Source organism: Sipha flava, unplaced genomic scaffold (assembly GCF_003268045.1).
Source record: "Sipha flava isolate LNK unplaced genomic scaffold, YSA_version1 51_pilon_pilon, whole genome shotgun sequence".
NCBI lineage: Eukaryota > Metazoa > Arthropoda > Insecta > Hemiptera > Aphididae > Sipha > Sipha flava.
Genome location: NW_020273468.1, coordinates 821,431 through 842,372, shown reverse-complemented (window position 1 = coordinate 842,372; position 20,942 = coordinate 821,431). Strand labels below are relative to the sequence as shown.

The 20,942-nt window shown below is 27.7% G+C and overlaps 1 protein-coding gene across 1 annotated transcript in view; it reads right to left on the bottom strand.

Annotated features, from left to right (window-relative positions):
- LOC112690744 (DNA-binding protein D-ETS-3) overlaps positions 1-20,936 on the bottom strand; it is a 46,426-nt gene extending 25,490 nt beyond the window's left edge. The window contains exons 1-5 of the mRNA XM_025564818.1: positions 20,338-20,936; positions 17,526-17,686; positions 17,109-17,329; positions 14,675-14,746; positions 11,926-12,000 (exon numbers count right to left, since the gene is read on the bottom strand). Coding sequence (XP_025420603.1) covers positions 11,926-12,000; positions 14,675-14,746; positions 17,109-17,329; positions 17,526-17,677 — 520 coding nt within the window. The 5' untranslated portion in view covers positions 17,678-17,686; positions 20,338-20,936. The remainder of the gene's footprint in view (positions 1-11,925; positions 12,001-14,674; positions 14,747-17,108; positions 17,330-17,525; positions 17,687-20,337) is intronic.
- Between the last annotated feature and the right edge of the window lie 6 nt (positions 20,937-20,942).

Below are 20,942 nucleotides of genomic sequence, written 5' to 3'. Positions count from 1 at the left end.
ACACACACACACACACACACACACACACACACACACACACACACACATTATAAATCTATTCGCGGTGTACGATTTTCGTACGTCAGATGACAGAAAAAAAAAACATTTACTTGTGCAACATAGAATAATAGTAATACATTATATTATTATCATTCCATCCAATTATCTGTGCATTGTTGTCGGCGACGACGGAGAGTCAACAGCGCGTGTGTGCGGCCGGTGCGCATCGGTAAGGTCCGCGGCGATAAAGGGGGAGAGAAAACAAAACGAGAGGAAAAAAAAAAAATTGCACAAAACACTGGGAAAATAAGGACGTGGCGGTGGGACGGAGGGGACCGTACGGTGGCGAGCGGGCCACACACCGTGTGAAAATCGGCGAAACGGATACACACGACTCGGTCGGCTAAGTGGCCGGGCACGTGTTCCTGTAAATATATCGTTTATTTATTATATTGTATACGTACACGCATACACGGCGCGCGTAATATACACATTGTCGACCTGCACAATATGTTTTTTGCCCACCCGCTCGGCCCCGCGCGCTCGTTCGTGTGCAGCGGTAGTCCGACGACGCGTGTGCGTCTCGTAAAAACCGATTGTTTCCGTTGTGGCACTCGCGTGCCAGCGCCGCGGAGGAGGGTCGGTCGCAGCCGATACGGAACGCGTTTCGACGTGAAACATACTGTCCGGCTGATGCGCGATTTATGTGGTTATGATTTATGTACGTACATACGTATGCACACGCGTACACCGTCACGAACGTCTTCATACCAATATTGCCGTTCCAGTTATGGTTTTTGTCGCTGTTGCTATTATCATGTGGGGGGCGTAGGCCGATACGAATTAATTTTACGCTCGCAGTCGGACGACGATTTTGTTTGGCAGTGCGAAGAGAGAATTTGCGTCCCTACCAAACGCCGCGTGATTTTTTGTCGAATTTTCAACAAGGACGAGGACACGAAATGAATTACTGGTATTCGCTATAGCGCCTCTTGTTCGAGGTTATTTTCAATATGAAATTGTATGGTAAAATAAGTATGGCTTAATATTGTAAAATATGATTTATCAAATGTATTATTGCTAGCGTAGATAATACAATTATAAGTCCTAAGGGTCCCTAAGAACCTATACAGTTTATATTCGAATATTGTGACATTGAAGAATAAAAATAACCACACTCCACCATTCAGGTTAATAATATAGTGTTCTTAGAAAAATGAAATTTAAACTGCTTGAAATTAGATTTTATTACAAATCGTTTTGATCATACTATTTATTCATACTAATAAATGCGTAATATATTATATTGATTGCAATCATATATATTTTTATAGAAATTTCAACATGTTGTAGAAAATAACATTACCTTGTTGGTAATTCTAATTTCGCTTCCCATCAAATTAAGGGCATTGTCTCGATTTTTTGCGAAAATATTTTCCTGTCGAAAATATATTTAACTGTGCTATGGTTGCAAAAGTGGTATTATATTTACTGGATTAAATGAGGTATCTACGAGGTATTTAAACTGCAAAAATACCAAAGGGTATTATATAATCCCTCTACACCCCTACCATTTCTACTACTTTGCACGTGTTTCGTTGCACACGCAACGTCAAAGACGGTCGAAATGCGTGCGAGAGCCCTTATATGTACACGTGCACTAAAATAAAATGTATTAATATTGTCTTATTCATCACGATAACAATAATAATTATTACTATGATAATTATAATTATTGTTTTGTCTCATATTTTATTATACGTGTTAACTGTAAATAGTGTTATTGTCGAGCAATATAGTTCGGTGCAACATGCGTATTTACATAACAACTTTTAATATTGTAATATTTCATATGAGTAATCGGCAGAACGCTACAATATCATGTTAAGTAAACGAAGTGTGCATAGATGAACCTTTCGTTGGGTCGATTATGCCTCCCGGATCCGATGGAAAATACAAAACTATTTTTTTTAAAAATGTACAATCACGTACTTATACATATATCAGCTCTATCGGTAGAATTCCAGTGTTATGATAAATAGCTGTTGTTTTATTTTTAATTCTTGAATTTTGATTTGCTATTAAAAGTTTCATTAATACGAGTATACTATACACGCATTAGTTAAAAATATAAGGTAAAATTGAATTTTAACTATTTCTTATGAGCTGTGCATAGGAAAAACCAAGTAATATAAAACATTTTAGTAAAAAATAATTATTTCAGGTCCCAGCAGGTAATTTGGAATTGTTCCAAAGCCCGGACACAATCGATGCGTTGCCATGGCGATTGAGGGTAGTCGAGGAGTTACGATCGACCGGTTTTCTCTTTATAATAATGTAGTGGTCGTGTAATTTTCATTTTAAATCATATAATAAGCCTTTCAATATAGTTAACTTGCAAACCATAATTATACAGAATCCTCTCATAAATTATTTAAATCTTATAGCTATAGTGGATTCCCATCAAAGGCTTTACAAATTATTTATACATCTTATAAAAATAATTTTGCATAGCAACTGTAATAATTATGCCTTAAGTGTTATTCGGTCAACATTTGGTCGCTATTTCTAAATGTGATTTATGTATTATTAATAACGATAATTTATTATTACACTCGTCTAGGTATCGTGTACATATTGATCAAAATATGTTTATAATAAAATCCTAAATCGAAGTTTCTCATGAAATATTCAAAAGTAAATTTATAAAAACCGATCGAGTGCACAACAAGTGAGAACAGAACACCACCTCTCAGTGGGAAAATAGGACGTGCATATTATATATAAATATACATACATACAAAATAACGGTGGTGATCACAAAAGAACCTCTAATAGTGGACCAAGTATAGTAGTGTAATTAAGTGTAATTACTTTAAAAATACGTTTAGAGTACCTTGGATGGGGTAGACTTTGAAAATGGTCAAAAAAAATGTGGTGGTCATAAAAGAAAAAGCCCCATGTATACAAGTTGATCTATTGTTTTCTACTGTGTAGTACTTTATGCATATATACCCATTCAAACAATAAATACTTCACACTATTGTATCAACCCTTTGTCGCCATTTGCACATTATTTTTTTGACTACTATTTATAATCCAATACATAAAGTGTTTTAAGTATACCGATACCATCCCTAGATTGATACGTATATAATTAAATACTAAATATAATGAATCGATAAATACAAAAGAGGTTAATGCCCTGGTCTTAAAAATGTTCAGAAACATAAAAAATATTACGCTTGGAAAAAATTTAATTACAAATTGTGCAATATAGTATAATTTAGTAGTAGAAGTACCTACATTTTTCTACATTAATTTAAAATTATATGATAAAACTCTAGGTTCTTAAAGGACTTTAAGATTGTAGAAATGTCCTGTTTGTTTTTCAAATTAATATACATTTTATGAAAATAATGTTTTATTATAAAGATGAAATTTTAAAATTACTAACAATTTATGTAAATTTATTATATTTTATACGGTAATTATAAAATATATATATTGAGTTACAGATATTTTATTTTATCGAAATTTTACTTGTAACTAATTATTAATTAAACTACTTAAATTTTAGTATTTTGTCTTATTTTGCTTTGCTTGGACTGTCTCAGCTTGTATTAATAATGTATTGTTCCAAAATTATTTTAAAGCTGGTTTAATAATATATATTGATATTTGCTTCAAATCTTCAATTTTTTTTTCAAGGATTGGTAAATTTAAGTTATAAAATATTGTTTATTATAACTTTATGAGTATTATATTGTTTTTTTCTCGATTTTAAACATTATGATACTATTTCGTTAGTTAATTCACTTCCTTCAATAATTCCAAATGGATCTGATTCACATTTAAAATAATGAGACTTATAAATTAAAAATATTTCAGCTGTATAATATTCTTTGAATATTTTTTAAAGGCTTAAACTTTATATTCTATTTTAATTTTTTATATAAAATTGCCTAAACTACGTTGGATAGTAGAAAAAAATTATTTTATCAACTGAGAACATTGAAAAAATGTAGTATTTCGTGTTTCTTGATAGTTTTAAAATCAATTCTATATCCCCTAAACTTCTAAAGAGTATAGTTGATTTACTCTATTGAGTTGTTTTTATTGATGAAAAATAACGAACACTTCGTAAAAACGAGTATCTATACAATAGGATATGTTTTCCGTATACAAAAAACCATGCATTTATCGATATTGGATTTCATAAATTATCAAAGTTTTTTTTTTTTATGTATAGAAAATGTTCTTTTATATACTCATGTGTAATATTATGTTAATATATTGGTATAATATTAATAATATTAGAATAATATATCATATCGTCTATACCTAATGAAAGTTGAATCTTTTTTCATACGTTATATAGATTTTTGTATGTGCATATTATGCGGAAATAAATTTTCTAATCTTATATTCATTACAGTAAACATATTTTTTCTTATAACTCGGAATTCTAATTTATTTGATGTTAAATTATGATTGCATAATGCATAATATTATGCTACATGTATCACTGAAATTGTTACAACATTAAAACCTATTTTGTTTCCCGTACCCTTCATATTACTAAAACTGAAGACATCTTAAAGATACGTATATAATATAAACCTAATGTTTATATTAATAGTAAACAGGTACTTATTATTATGTAATATTACATATATATGTATTATTATGAGTAAATTTTTATCATTATTTTTTTAGGTATCGATATTTCATGGTTTTATAAAAGTTAAAGATATACGAGATTTTTACTTATAATATATATATATTTTATTTTTATTATTCGTGAGTCATGTCTCAATTATTGTTGGCAAAGATACGGCTGAGGCAAAACTGGGGTGTATAAAAAAATCATGTATAGATACGGTTGTCGTCCACGTGCTGTGTCGAGGACAGGAAACGATAAGGTAACGTGTAGAACGAATACCCCCTACGAGGGCAACACGCTTGTAACCACACGCTTTTTATCTGATTTTGTTACATTGAACATGCCACTCAGAGAGCCATTATTAATTTTTTAAGGGGTCACTGCCTGTAATGACATTTGTAAAAAGAATATTATAATAGACGCTTGTTCTTTTTTATCGAAAAGTTTAAATTCGTTATTATTTTATTTATGTAATATAGAGCATCTAAACAAGATTTGAAATGGTATGTAATGAAATAGTATGAAATAGTAGTAGAAATATAACATATTTTTGAGAACATAGAGACACTTTTATTTTGTGACATAACATTTATATTATTTTTACATTTATGCGTAAGCTTAACTTATGATTTTTCATATTTCTAGGATTTAATTATACTGTTATATTTCAGCCCTAATTGTACCGAATTATAGTTGTACAGTTTTAGTAACATTTAATACTATTTTGTGCAACATATTTACAAATATCCGAAAGCTAATTTCAATATTGATTTATTTTCATAATGTGAGCAATAATTAATTTAACTTATATTAATTTATGCTTTTTTGGGAATATAAATTTTTTTTTTTTTTTTTTAATTAAGTATAATATGATGAATTTAAAGTAATTTTTAAACTTATTTTATACATTTTTCTTTCAAAGATCTTTATTGAAACGTTTCGATTTATTCCATGCTATAATTTAATGCTTGAATATATTTTTTTTAAGTGTGGTTGTCATAATTATTATTTGTTTATTATAATTTACTGACTATAAAATTGATTTTTATACCAAGCAGTGCGCTCTATGTGACTAATTTAATTTTTCTGTTTCTACAACCCATATACGATTATATCGATTGTAGGGTAAAACAATATTTTAGCGCGCTCTGTTATTCAATAAATTCAAGCTTTTGAATCTTTAAATGAAGTAAATTGAGAATATTGACTATATTTTACAAACTGCTAATCCAACGAAAAATACTCCTTCATTTTCACAAAATTCACAGACTCCATCTAAATAATAATAATATTACTAAGAACAAAAAATTTATTTATTTTTTTTAACAATATTGAAATAATAATAAAATAATAATAAAATTTAATTTTAAATAAATTTCATATTTTATTGACAAAATTACATTAAATTCAATTTAGGTAGGTATCTAACAATTGATAAAAGTATTTATGATCAATTAACATGAGAAAAAGATGTAGGTAGCTGACATTTAATATACATATTATTGTTATCTTCTTATTCAAAACGGTGGTTAAAATAATCTAACATTTGAAATGTTAATAAAGTAAGTTTAATAACAAAATGTTTTGGTATTAGTTATGTATACAGCTGTAATATATCAATGATAATTTATTTATAAAATGTGCAACGTACCATATTACTTGCTATTAAGAATATTTATTTGATTTACTTTTATGTAAATTTAGAATCATATTGGTATAAATATCTAATTAACCATTTAATATTAAAATATATACATTTATAATTAGTTAAAGATTTTATTTGTGTCTATTGATGTACTGAAAACGTAATTAATTTTTTGACGTGGTAAAAGTAATAATATATTACTCTTTTTGTTCTTCTACCTCGCCTTTTTCCTAATTATTTAGGGGTTAGCTACCTTTGTACTAAACCTTAATATTAAGCATACTATTTAAAATTGTATTAATAAATTGATATTAACTAGTTGGGCAGTAAATAATTTAAGATGAGGGTGTTAGTCATGCTTTCTTATACCTATGTAGTTACCTGGACTTTCTTAGAAGCCTGAAATAATTTCTCATTTTTTACAATAAATATATTTTTTTTTCCAAGCTAATAATTTCTTTTAAAAGCGTTTCATGAAGCAAATTTTAAAATATAATAGTTTAATTTGAAAAAGTACTTAAAGATTTAATTTAAGTAAAAGAATCACTATTTTTTAGATTTTTAAATGAAAATAACTCTTTTATAAAGAAAATTTAAAGTAGGTATGTATATAATAGATAAATAACGCTGTATTGAATGTATTTTTAGTATGCATACGAGTATATATCTATATAGTTAGTACATATAATAATATGAATATAAAATATAATTTATTCCAATACCTATAGTAGGTACTTAAACATATTTTTAATCATATTATATTACTATATATAAATTAATAGCAATGAGTTCATTAATTCACTTATATTAAAGTGATGATTTGATGCATAGCATGAGACGTGTAAATGTGTAGTGTTAATGGGGTTAAACAATGAACATAATACAAATTGATATTAGACTTATTGGGTCGGCAGATGTAGACAGGTGATAGTTACGCTGCAGCGGTATAGGTATACCAGAATAATGAATCGATGTTAGGGGTGATTAGTGTCTACCATGAACACTTTGGTTTATTGTTAATAATATTAAATTTGTCTGTGGTATTTTAATGGTGACTAGGGTGATGAAGTTAATATGATTTTTATATTATTAAATTATTTTATTAATTATGTACCAGGTGCAAATCATTATAGTATAAAATTTAAACACATGTCGTGAGATTGATTCAGATATTTAATATAATTTATAATCATTTGCATAATATTTGAACTATTATACATCGATATGCATACATCAAAGAGATTATTATAAAATGATATAACAAAATTATTAGTACTCCCATTTCTTATTTATTCAACTATAAAATATTAAATAGGTACGTTTATAGTTTAAACATTTATTGATTTTTCTTAGCTATCATTATTTTTGTTGATGTTAAATAAAAATAAAAATAACGTAAATTATTACAATAATATAATTTATTAGAATAAATTGACATTTGTATTTATTATATATAAAATAATACAACGGGTTTACAGTTATTATGATTTAAAATAAACCTTTTTATATTTTTTAAACGTTTTCAATTTAGATTTATACTTTTTTTTGTTTGGTTTTCAAGTAATTAAAGACATATACTGTGATAAAAATACAAATTTCTGTCAATAAAAACGTATAAATTAATTCAATAAAACGATAGTGATATAGTGATATGGTATACATAGTCGTCGGTTGTCATAAAAGTGAAAAACGATTGCAATGTCATGTGAGATGTACTGCACAAAATGTTGTATACATTATACGCATCAGCGTTTTTTTATTATTTTATTATTATCACTATTATTTTTTTTTTTTTTTTTTGGTATGCACGTATTTTTTATATTTTTTTTCTGGCCCGTTTGGTTTTAATCATAAACAAACAATGGTTAAGTTACGGGATATAGTGAAAGGGTCGCTCGTTAAAGGCGGTCGTCCACTGGTGAAATGGACCAAAAGGGCCTTTAATTGACAAAGGCCGTGCGACGCGTGTGGACTGAGGCTATTATTTCGGGCCGTGCGTACGGCAGGAAACCGTACGCCGTCGCCGACTTTTCATTCTGAAACGGAAACCCATAGAGATTAGTCATGTTCGAAAACTCGTCGTCGACGGTCGGTCGTTGCAAGGGGACGAGTAGAAGGGATGAGAATCGGGGGTGTTTTCAGTAGAGAACTGGGGTCGGGGAGGACAGGAGTTATTACATTGAAAGACTCCGATGGTTGAATTTTAAGGGGAATATAGAAGTTTATGTGATATGGTATCGACGACAGACAAAAGTAACCAACGTGTGTATGAACGTACTTCGATTTATTTGACTGGTAACAATATTATAATAATTATCGTCATAAATTCTCTTTATTATGCAAAATAACGTTCGACTAGATGAAGTTGTATTCGTATATATTGAGGGGCTCCATGTCGTGACAATGCGCACACGCCGCAAATAACTATTGTTCTCATATAATATGCATGCATAAAATCTGTTCTTTTAGTATCGGGTCTTTGACAATTTATATTGTTATTTTAAGTAATTCTAGCATAGATCTACCGAAAAGAAATTTGGAATTAAACTAATCTTTAACTGTTAAATATGTTCCATGTCATGTTGTGAATCACGGAAGTATTTATGGTTACAGAAAAAAAACTATCGACATTCATTCGTACGTCTTAATTGAAGCAAAAATGTAATTACATGAAACAATAAGGAACTCGCGTCATATGCTATTTACCTACACTTTGATGGCGTTATATGTTATCTACCTTTCGGGTGATATCTACTTTGAACGGATACTGATATTGCAGATATAACCCTATAATTATAACATCAACTCGGATGAATGGAGGGCTTACAGCAATTTAAGTGACCTCGGCTATGTGCATAGAACTGTAAACCACCAGTTCCACTTTATTGATCAAAAACAGGGGTCAATATCCAATCTATAGAGTCTACGTGGAGACGTGTTAAAGTAAAATATGTCATAAAAACACGTGGTGCCACTAACTTATTGGAATGGCAGTTGATGGAAGAGTGGTGGCGTTCACTCAATGCATCAAATAATCTTTTTGACCAGTTTTTTGAAAACATGAAAAAAAGTTCATTAATGTAATAATGCCCAGATGCTCAGACGACACCTACAATCTACAGATTGTGGGGTGGAAAATTGTAGATAACATATAATGCCAACACACAATTGTGGTAGATAAATTTCTCATGTAGATATTATACGACGCGAGTTTCAACAATAAAAACAGTTGTTTTAGTACAAAAATTATTTAAAATTAGCTAAAATCTGATATCCAATCATCTTTGGTAATTGATATTATAATAATATATTTTAACAGTTAATTACACATGAATTATGTTGCAGTTTATTGAACATTTTCCTCCGAATATCTTATACTTAATGTAGTAGAAGGTATTTATTTTAATCTCAGTTGTAGGAACGATGTTAAAATTAAAATATAGTCTCCTCCTCACAATATATATCTATGTACTCGTATGTTTATATCTATGCACGTTTTGTACTATTAACTTATAACTACAGTTTATTAACTATCCGTTTTCGAGGTGGTCATATAAAGTGATTTTTACTATGCTTAATATCAGTATTTAAAAAAGACATGTTATTATATTCACTATTTATATTCGTACATACCGTATCGACATAGAATCAATCAAACGTTTAAGCGTTGCATTGGTTTTTTCAATCGAAAAATAACATAACGCCGGGCATGATTGATTGTGTATGAGAATATTTATATAGTTTATATAAAAATGTGAATATATTACTCGAATGTGATCCTGATTTGCAATACATCTCCCTGTGCGGTATTGGTAAAGTAAATAAAACCCCCATTATTTACGGGTTAGTGGGTTTTCTCGGTTTTGATTACATCTTGAGTCAAATGTTTTATGGTACTAAGGTTAACTTGTGTGTGTGAGGGGTGAAGGGTGGATACGAATGAAAGCCTCGAGACAAAGCGTGCTGGGTAAACAAAAAAAAGAAAAAGAAATGTATATATTTTTATTTATTGCTAATAGGGATGGACTGTTGTTTGGCGAGGGAGCCAGGACCATTAATCATAACCAAGTTAACTGTTGCCCTTACCCCACCTTATTCTCAGAACGGGCTCGCCTATGTGAAATTATATATTGCATTGTTTGACTCGATGACTGTCACGAAAAGACACCTCGGCTTTTATACAGTTTACCGCGAAAAAGGGATGTCAGTCACGCTATACGCGTTACATACTAAAGCCGCGCCAACACCCTGCAGCTAGCTTATTATTATATTAGGTGCTAAATAAACACGATAATCAATGTTATGGTTTTATTCTTTCATATATATTTATATACTAGCTGAATTATCCAGCTTTGCCTATGAAAATATTTGTTTATCTTTAAGTCAGGTTAGGTTACTATAGGAAAATAAAAAAAATATATATATAATCGTCGTTTTGTAAATTCCATTGTAAATCATATAATATTAGTTTATCCAGAAACAAACAAACGCCTTTTTACTTCATTATACATGACGATTTTTATATTGGTTTTGCTGCAAGAAAACCATTCATGTATATATTAAGGAAATTATTATTTAAAATAAACGACATTTAAGTAATTGGTACTTACAGGGAAATATCACCAAAACGTTATTGTGCAGTATTATACAATTCAAGTATGTTGTCCTTTATGTATAAATTAAAAAACATAATTTATTTTATTTATCCTTATATATAACAATTATTAATGTCATTATTCAATCAATATTTACAATATCAAATTGTGTTTTATATTATACATTAATACATCACATCATAACACAGTACTATCAACTTTTAACCATACTTGAAGTGGGGATAACAATTATTTTTTAAATCGATTAAGATTAATCTAAGATTCATAAATTAATTAAACTGTAATAATATAAATATATCTAAAATTTAAATGTCTATCACTCACTCACTCACTTACAGATCACTACATCCTCAAAAATTACAAAACGTATAACCTTGAAATTTGACATAGTTGGATCTCTAATACGCTAGATGTGTAATAAAAAAGGATATTTCTAAAATCGTATTTATAAGGGTTTGGTTGTACAATTTTTTTCACTTTTAATTTATTTGGGAAGTATTTTATTTTTTTAAATACACATATTTATTTTAATAATGACCATCAGGGACTTATGTAAATTAATAGAGTATAGCTAAATAACAATAATTATATATGGATATATGAGATTTGTGTTCATTTTTCAACAAAAACATTATCGATTTAGGTTTAGTAATTGCATTAATTTTAAATAGTAATTTATCTCAGACGAGTACGTGTAATTCAGAAATGATTTTAAGCAATAAAAATATCAAATTAATGTTATTTATGTTTAAAAAATATTTGCAAACTCTTTATAAATATCGCACAGAATTATTAACTCCATTTTTATATTCTAAGAATCCACAATTTTTATCTTTGTACTCAAAAAAATCTGTTGGCGAATAATTATTAAATTAAAAGAATATTTGGTATTAATGATAATTTGTGGTAATATGAAAAATAACACTTCTCTCCGATGGAATATTTCTATATTTACTTTAATTATATTAATTAAATGCAAATAAATAATTTTAGCATACCTGATTTAGATGATGATCTAAAAGAATCTGATATGGATGATGGTAAATACGATGATTTTCCTACAGAAGATAAACCTGTATAAATTATAAAAAAATATAATTAACAGTGTGTTAGCCAAATAATTTTATATAGTATAGGTACATTTATAATTGATTAAAAATAATATTGTTTATTAATATTTATCATTTTAACTAAACATAATAAATTTTAGAGAAGTATTTTTTAGGATGTAACGTCAATATGGCTTGTTAGATAAGAATGTGAATATACGAAAACAATACATCCTAATAAGCGTTATAAATTTAATTGAAACATTTATAGTTAGAAAAATAAAATATTTATTAAATTTATATACTTATTAAAACTTTAAAATAATTGCTAAAAACTAATATTGATTGATCTAATATGAGTTTGTATTTTACAATATATACTATACAAAGTAAAAATCCAAATAATCAAGTATTAAAACTTTTAAATTGTTTTATATTATAGATTTGGATTTTTATTGTCAATTATTTGCTTAGAAATATTTACGAATAATTTTGATTTAAATTGTTCTTAAATTTGAAATGTAAATATAAACATAAATATTTATTTTTATAAATAATGATGATTATGTTTAAATATATAATAGTTATATAATTGTTAAAAATGTAGTTTTAATTTTATAATGTGTATCTATTTGTATAAAAACCAAGAAGTTGGGGTATTCAATTATCTTGGTTAAAAATGAGTGAAACGTTCCATTTTTTTTTTTTTTTTTTTTTTTTATAAAAGCTAAACAATGGTTCTTGTCGTTGTATCCTAATTCAATGGCAAACGAAAAAAAAAATCTATTAGATGTGAGAAAAGAAATTCTCAAATAGGAATGATTGGTGAGGCGGAGTGGATGGCGGCCATTTGACTGACGACAAGTATCCATAGCAACGGCATGTGACCCTCATACCGATGGGTTGACAGTCCCCCCTCTCCTTTAGAAGTGAACCACCGTCGGAGATAAACATACTATCGTCAATAGGGGGAAACGCGTTCGCCTTTTCACCCAACAACATTTATACTAATTCAATATTATACATGTATACTTGAGGTTACATTTTTCGTCTCCGCCTACTGATTTACACGGATTATTATTTTCCGAGTAGAATGTTAGAAATAAAATTCAAATATTATAAAAGTGTAACGATTTTATTGTTGGATTTATTTCATTGATCTTTGGTTAAACGTATGTTGTATATTTCTGGCTGTGAAAAAAGTAGTATTCATTTTTAAACATACACTTTTATGTTAATTAAGTTAAAACAAAATTTTGGTAATACAAATTATAATTTAAAAATATCATATTATATATCAAAAAGTAAAAACTTCATTGAACTTTTAAAACGATATTCTGTGACAAATAAAATAGTACTGAGTCGTATATTTAATTGTTATTTAAATATTTTGGGTTTTAAAAAAAAAAAAATTTAATTTTTCACATTATTTGTATTATTAAATTATAAATATAATAAAACATTTAAAAATGCTTTAACGAATATTGGTAAATAATAGCAGTACTCAGTTGTTTTTTACTTAACCCATAATTGTATGGTATTTATTATTATTATTATTTATCATAATGTGATACAATTCAAGTTAGAAATAATGCTTATAATATAAATATATAACACAAACATGATCTAATCTACAGTCTTCTATATATGCTCTAACTTATAGTCCATTTATCATTATTAATTACAATTAATTAGTGACTGTCTAATTATCAAACGAATCATAATTAAATTAATACCACAAACAGACAAAATAAAATCATTATAAACATGTGTGAAATGCGGGTTTCTGAAATTGTGAACGTCGAAATAAGTAAGAGGTATGAGGTAAAATAATAAAATTATACGAGATTTGGTAATTATTCGTATATTCTTCGTGGAAAAATTTCTCAATACTACTCACACTTAATAAATTATTAGTATTATGCTTTACATTTTTGCATCTAATAGAAATTGCTATGTTGAGACAAGTTTTTGTTTCATTCGAAAATTTCAGTATTTATAAATGTATATTATAGCTTAAAATGAACTTTTTATGTACAAATTAAAAAAAATTATTGTCCCCTGATTCGATCAAAGTTACAATGTGTTATATTGTTTTATTTACATTTCATAATAACAACCTGTGTAATAAACGACAAGCAATTATTAATCATATCACATGCGCGTTTTGCCTAGGACTCAAAAGTACAACTATTGTCAACTAATCTGTATTTATTAATTATCGATGAAAGCAGTAGCGCACACAGGATTTTTTTTCGGGGGGGGGGGGGTCTAAGGTAAAAATATAACATATTTTACAATTAACAAAATTATGCAAATACTTAATATATTTTGACTTAAATAGTAGAATAGACTATTCTATAATCAATGATATTAGGTATTCAATACTAGCTTTTCATATTTCAAACTTGTAAAATTTGTAAATTTTAACCTAGACATTGAAGAAAATTTCGGGGGGGGAGGTTACAACCCCCCCCCGCGTGCGCCACTGGATGAAAGACATAAATATCTACGTTGATTAAATCAATATTAAGAAATAAACTTAACATAAATTGTTATACAATTTTACAGACAGTATGTACATATGTATTAAATTAATTTTTTTCGTAATTATTATACTCTAGTAAATTATTAATTGTAAATGTTATAATATGATTACTCTATAATAATGAATACGAATTTATCATTAAAATCTTACCATTTGGAGTAGAAGATGATAAATGCATCAATCCGGAACTTTTATCATATCTGCTATTGGATGAATCAATGTCTAAAACACAAAATATAATATTTTAATTTTATGTTATAAATTAAATAACGTTGAAATCCAATATCTACTTCTGTAACAGAAAAATATTTTACAAATTCAATTCTTAATTTAAGTGCTGACTTTTCTTTTAGATTTATCCCCTGGTATTGGTGGCATTCATACCTATATCCGAAGAACACAGTTTTATCTCGTTAGGTAGGTTATAGCGTCTTTGGTTTCTCTATATATGGGGTACATCCACAGTACAATATTTGTATCGTAACTGGTCCGATATAAATGAAACTTTCCAGCGTTTTCTTTACTTTATTTTCCTATGACTTTTTTCATGAATAAGAATAACTTAGTTAACAGAGTATTAATTACTAGGCATTTTTATATTTTTTTCATAAAATGAACTGCACAATTACTATTATTCATGTATGGCAATAAATAATAGTTTTGGTATAAAATATGCTATTTGTTATAAATTTAATTCTTTTATTATTATTGAAAATGAAATGGTTACAAATAAACACAGTTTGCTATAGAAATTAATATTAACAATATTTGATGTCAAAGGAGAATAATATGTTAAAACGACAAACAAAACACTAATAAATAATAATTAATATAGCAAATGAGTATTTACCAATCTGAAAATAGTATCTATATGTGTACTGTACACAATGCATTCATTAATCAATTTAGAAGGAAAACATATTTTTCGCGAATTATTCAAAATTATTGTTCAGAATTGCACTGTTATAACATGAGCGTCTGGAAAATGTTTTTAAATAGTTATTTTAATTTTATTTTGTTAAATAACCTTTCTTTTGTGACAAATAAAATATATCAGGAAAACTAACCGGAACACCGGAAAAGGATACTATCGTTGCGGCTCGTCGCCTGGAATCGGTATAAATGTTCCGGAGGTTTTCTTTTTATCATATCTGTTCTTTTTTTATATTTGTTTATAATGATAATTTACCCTCTTTTTATGTGGAAAATCCATTATTTTCAGTTTACGTCAGCAAAATAATTATCTAAAAAGGTGTTGAAAAAAACAACAAAAGCGGTTACAAAAAAAAAAGTAGAAAAACTCAAATATTTAAAAGAAAAGAGATTGTATTTTCATAATTTCTTAAGAAATAAATACGATTGTATTTATACAAAAAAAAAAAAAAAATTGCTTCAAAATATTTTTTTATTGTATTTATATTTTAAATTTAATTTACTTTCTACATATTCGAATTCAATTTTATGATTCAACCATAAGCTAAATCGTTGAATAAGTATTTATTTACAAATATACACAAAATAAAATTATCATGCATAATGTACATATGTAAATATACAATATATTTAGTGGTTTACGGAGTTCAAATAATGGATATTTTTCTACCTCAGCGAGTTAAAATTATATTTAGGTGGTCATACTTAAAAAATATTTTTGCCGGTGATATTACATATTTTAAATTAATTTTCAGTTTCCACATAAAATAAATTTGACATAATAATAAATCTATTAATTTAAAATGTTTTTTTATTAAATTTTTGTAACAATTTTCAACTAATGAGTAATGAGTAATAATTATATAAAAAAATGCAAATTATAAATGAAATGATAAAACATTTTTTTAATTGAACCTTAATTAAATAAAGTTCATATTATATTATTTGTATACCATATTAATTATAATGTTATTTTAAATTATAAAGCACGTTTGAAGTAAATAGTATATTTTTAAGGAAGGAAATGATAATCATAAACGGATTATGTGCGTGGTCTGATATGATCGTCGGAAGTCCATCACAATAATAAAAACCGATGTCCCTGGCATATCATTAAAAAGCATTTTTTTCTTTTTAACTAAAAGATCACAACGGATGTACTCAATTTTCTTTCTTTCCACCCTTACTCCCTGTACTGTCTCTTTCCAATTCATTTCCGAACGCCCGGTGAGCAAGAATGTTTATATATCTATATTATATACATTCGTAAATAATATATTGTGTCGGCGCTCAGTGAAATTGTTCCAAAATGCGCCATTTTTTTCTCAAAGGGCCAAAAGCACAAAACCACTGAAGGATGACGACAAAAAGTTGTTTCCATGGAAACGGTTTTCTTTCTTTTTGACTTTATTTTCTATAGTCGCAAAAACGACAATACATAATAATGTTTGGAAAATTTCAATGCGTTATTATATATTATGAAGTTTTTTTTTTTGCAAATAATAGTTAACAACAATTTAATTGTGTCCAGTATTTGTTTTATAATAATGTCTTTTAGTTTATCTTTGTATTATTAACTATACATTGATTTTAAAATTATCAGGTATTTTTTAAAAGTATGATTGATTTAATTATATAGATTTGTACTTACAATTATTTCGTTTATCGGCATTATTTTGTTCATCTTGGTATAAATCAAGTGAATTAGTATTTGGATGAGTAGTCACGGGCGTTCTTGATGATGGCGTTGCCGGACAAAATGGAGAAGTACCAAGATCACAAGATGATAAGTAACTTCCACGGTCTTGTAATGCGGCCTTTGCTTTTTCCACTGACTGTTTAAGTTGTTCAAAAGTGGAATTACACGCGAACCTAGTATATAATATAATATTTAATAAATAAATCATATTCAAATATAATTAGGTACGCTGATCATTAAATAAGGGTATTAATATATATATATTAATTTTTAGAGTAAATATAATTATTGTTTTTTTTTTCGTATTATTTAAGCTTAAAGTTGTTTACATATAATGTATTTATAGAAAAACTTTATTTTCCAATTTACCTATAAGCGCAACTAGCCACTCCTACTGATGGCCATTGAGGAGTAGTTGCCGGAAGACAGTCATTTTCTGTTTTTATATTTGGCGGTGATGACATCGCCACCCTTTTCAGGTCCAACGCACTTTGGTACGAACAAGTGCTTTCGTACATCATTGAGTTTGACTGTAACAAACGTTAAATATTTTACGTACTGGTTTGAATAAAAATTAATTATTACTTAATTATTTAAACGAGTACTTAATATTAAGAATAAATCAATATTTGTTAAGGAATGGATATTTTTTAAATTAATTATTTAATTATTTAATTATTTTTGTATTTTTTTTATTTTATGAAAAAAATAAAATGATTTCTTGAGGATATTTTGTATATTTTATATTTTCTGTATATTTATTTTTATTTATTTTATTAACATTATTAATTATTAATTTAAAGATTATTAGTTAGATTATTAAATTATTACTTAATTTATTATCATTAATAATACTTAAATTATTATTTAATTTATTATAAGTTAACTTTTTAAATCAAGCAACAATTTAATTAATTCGAAAATGAAATGCAAAAATAAAAATATAAATTCAAATAAATTATAAAAGTGAGTTTGACAAAATTTGGAAATATATATTATTATGAAATGTTTAATGTATTTTATAGAGAAAAGAAAAATAAGTATAATGAAAGTTTTTTTTAAACATCTGTAAAGAATCTAAAATAGTTTTTAATTAGATTATAATAATCCATATTAAACTCATTATTCATTATTAATAATGCAATTTGTTCCATGTCCCCTTTTCACCGATTGCTTTATTTGTAATTACAACTGTTTAAATACTGTTTATTATATAATGAAAAATCAAAATACGTATGTGTTTTTTACATAATAAAAAGGGTCAGCATGCATATGTTTAGAGGGTTGTTTTGTCCTTACATGCTATTATAATTTATTAGCTAGAGTTTTTCCAAATAACTTTCGGCACCATAATTTATTTCTCTGTGTAGTATTTTAGTTTATATATATATTTTTTTTTGAATTGCTGGGTAAATAACCGTATATTCTTCAACTATAAATAATAAATGTGCGATTGCTGCTAAAGTAGCGCTAAATATTTTTTAACCCTATTTCCGACCTTTCGTTGCCGACGGAATAAAACCCGTTTCAACCACAACAACTTAGGGTTACACATTAGGAAGACTTAACAATCATTTTTTATTCCATTGATAATTTTATATTTTCTAATACCAACGAATCATTCATTGACTTGAATATAACTTAAGAAATAAATGCGATCATTGTGTGAAACGTACATATTTGATTATTGTAAAAGTATAATTATATTACTTGTTTATAAATAATTTAATATATTTTAAAAATTAAAGTATAATCTTTATTTTCATAACACTTTTAAATTGTACACAAAAATCTAACCATTAAATTTTGTTCATTTATTTGGACAGACAAATTAATTAAAACCCTTATTAATTTTACTTTTTATCAATTTAATAAGCACAAGGCATTTATTTCAAATTATATTATGAACAGATAAACAGCTATTCTATAATAATATAATAATATTCATACTATCAAATATTTTCACCATCTGTCTTATTTATTATTATTAATTATTGATATACCTAACTAATGTATTAATAAATTAAAATAACAATAAGCTTAGTTTTAAAATATCAGTAAATTATCAGTGTAGTTTAGATTGTTAATTATTGATTGATGGATTTCAGTGAATTTGAATATAATCCTTGGTTGTTGTTAATAATTGTATTTAAAATAAGAATTAATGAAGTTAAAGGTTTAAGAATTTAATTTTGGTTTTAAATTCTATTGGTTATTTTGAAATAATTTTTTGGTTTTTAAAACAAATTATTTAAATGTTATTAACTTATAGTATTTGAATGTTTTACTTATACTAAACATTTAGGGAAAATTTTGCAAACTAGAGTTTAAACTGTTTCAATTATCATTATTAATAAGTTATACAATGAACATAAATGTGTTTCTGTGAAATTTGATGCTAAAGTAGCAAGAATTGTAGTATGTGTACAGTTAGAACGTGGTTCATATAAATATTGTACATATACCTCGCGGTATTTTATGATTAGTTCTATGGTGTATGTAGGTGTTCAACATATTCATGTGTCAAATAAAAATATAACTAGTATGTAATTCTAAAGCATTTATATGAAAAGTACAATGGATTTCCATGAAAAATTATGAAAATCATCAATTAGAAATTAATTCTAGTCGATGTGAAAGCGTACACATACGATGGAACGTATTTGTAAATATTTAAAATTTTGAACCACAGATAATTGTTGAAAAGTAATTCTTATGTTAATTGTTGGAATTTTATTATCACGTGTCCGTACCTTCTTATAGTATACTATGTATTAAGTTTAAATACTAAATATTACTAATTACCTGAATTTAGGTTTCCCTTCATTGAAAATCAAAAATTATAATCTTCGAAATTTGGGTTTATTGTAATCATTGTTAATCTTAATTTCTAAGAAAAATGTTTTACGAAAGCAGTCAAAAACTTCGATACTAAGACGTCGTCATATTATTTATTGTAATTTTTTAATTAAAATGTTGATGGAAACATTTAACGGGGTTATTTTCATTAACTACGACGTGTACAGTATAGTAGTATCTATAATTACGTATCGTTGAGTGAAACATGTTTTATTGGGTACATATCAAAATCGGACTACTGATGTTCGAAATTACTGCGGTGCTTATAATACATATCTATGATAATGCTATAACAATGTTGACGAATCAAAACTGTGTTTACCTGTAAAATATCGCGTTGTACGACTGTCACGTTTTACCACTGTCGGGTGACGCGTAGAACACCACGAAGAAACACAATAACGCGGGCCGACGATAAAATCGAATTATAAACGCGTAAAGGACGAAGGAAAAAAAAAAAAAACGAACAAAAAAAAAAAAATTAAAAAGAATTAACGTGTAACGAAAAAACACAGTTCGCGGTAATCGAGATTTCAAAAACGTCGGTCGCCGATCGGAAGACCGCGATTGTTTGCATAACGGAAGCAGCGATGTTAACCGCGCGTGCCCAAGCGGCCACCGGGACGAGCGTATTTGTCAGCGCGTGGTCGTAAAGGCCGTTACCGGGCCGCGGCGGTTCCGTTTTTCGCGTACCGGACACGCCGTTCGGAAGTCGATTCCGGCGTGGGCCCGTGGTCGTCGTCGTCGTCGTCGTCGAACCGCACGCACACGCACACACACACACACACACACACACACGCGCGCGCGAGCGCGCCCGAGCGAGAACGTTACCGGTCGTCGGCGACGGCGGAAATCGTACGCGGCGACACGGTCGCGACGCCGGATGAGGGAACGTCGTACGCAGTCGACGGTAATGTATTGCCACGG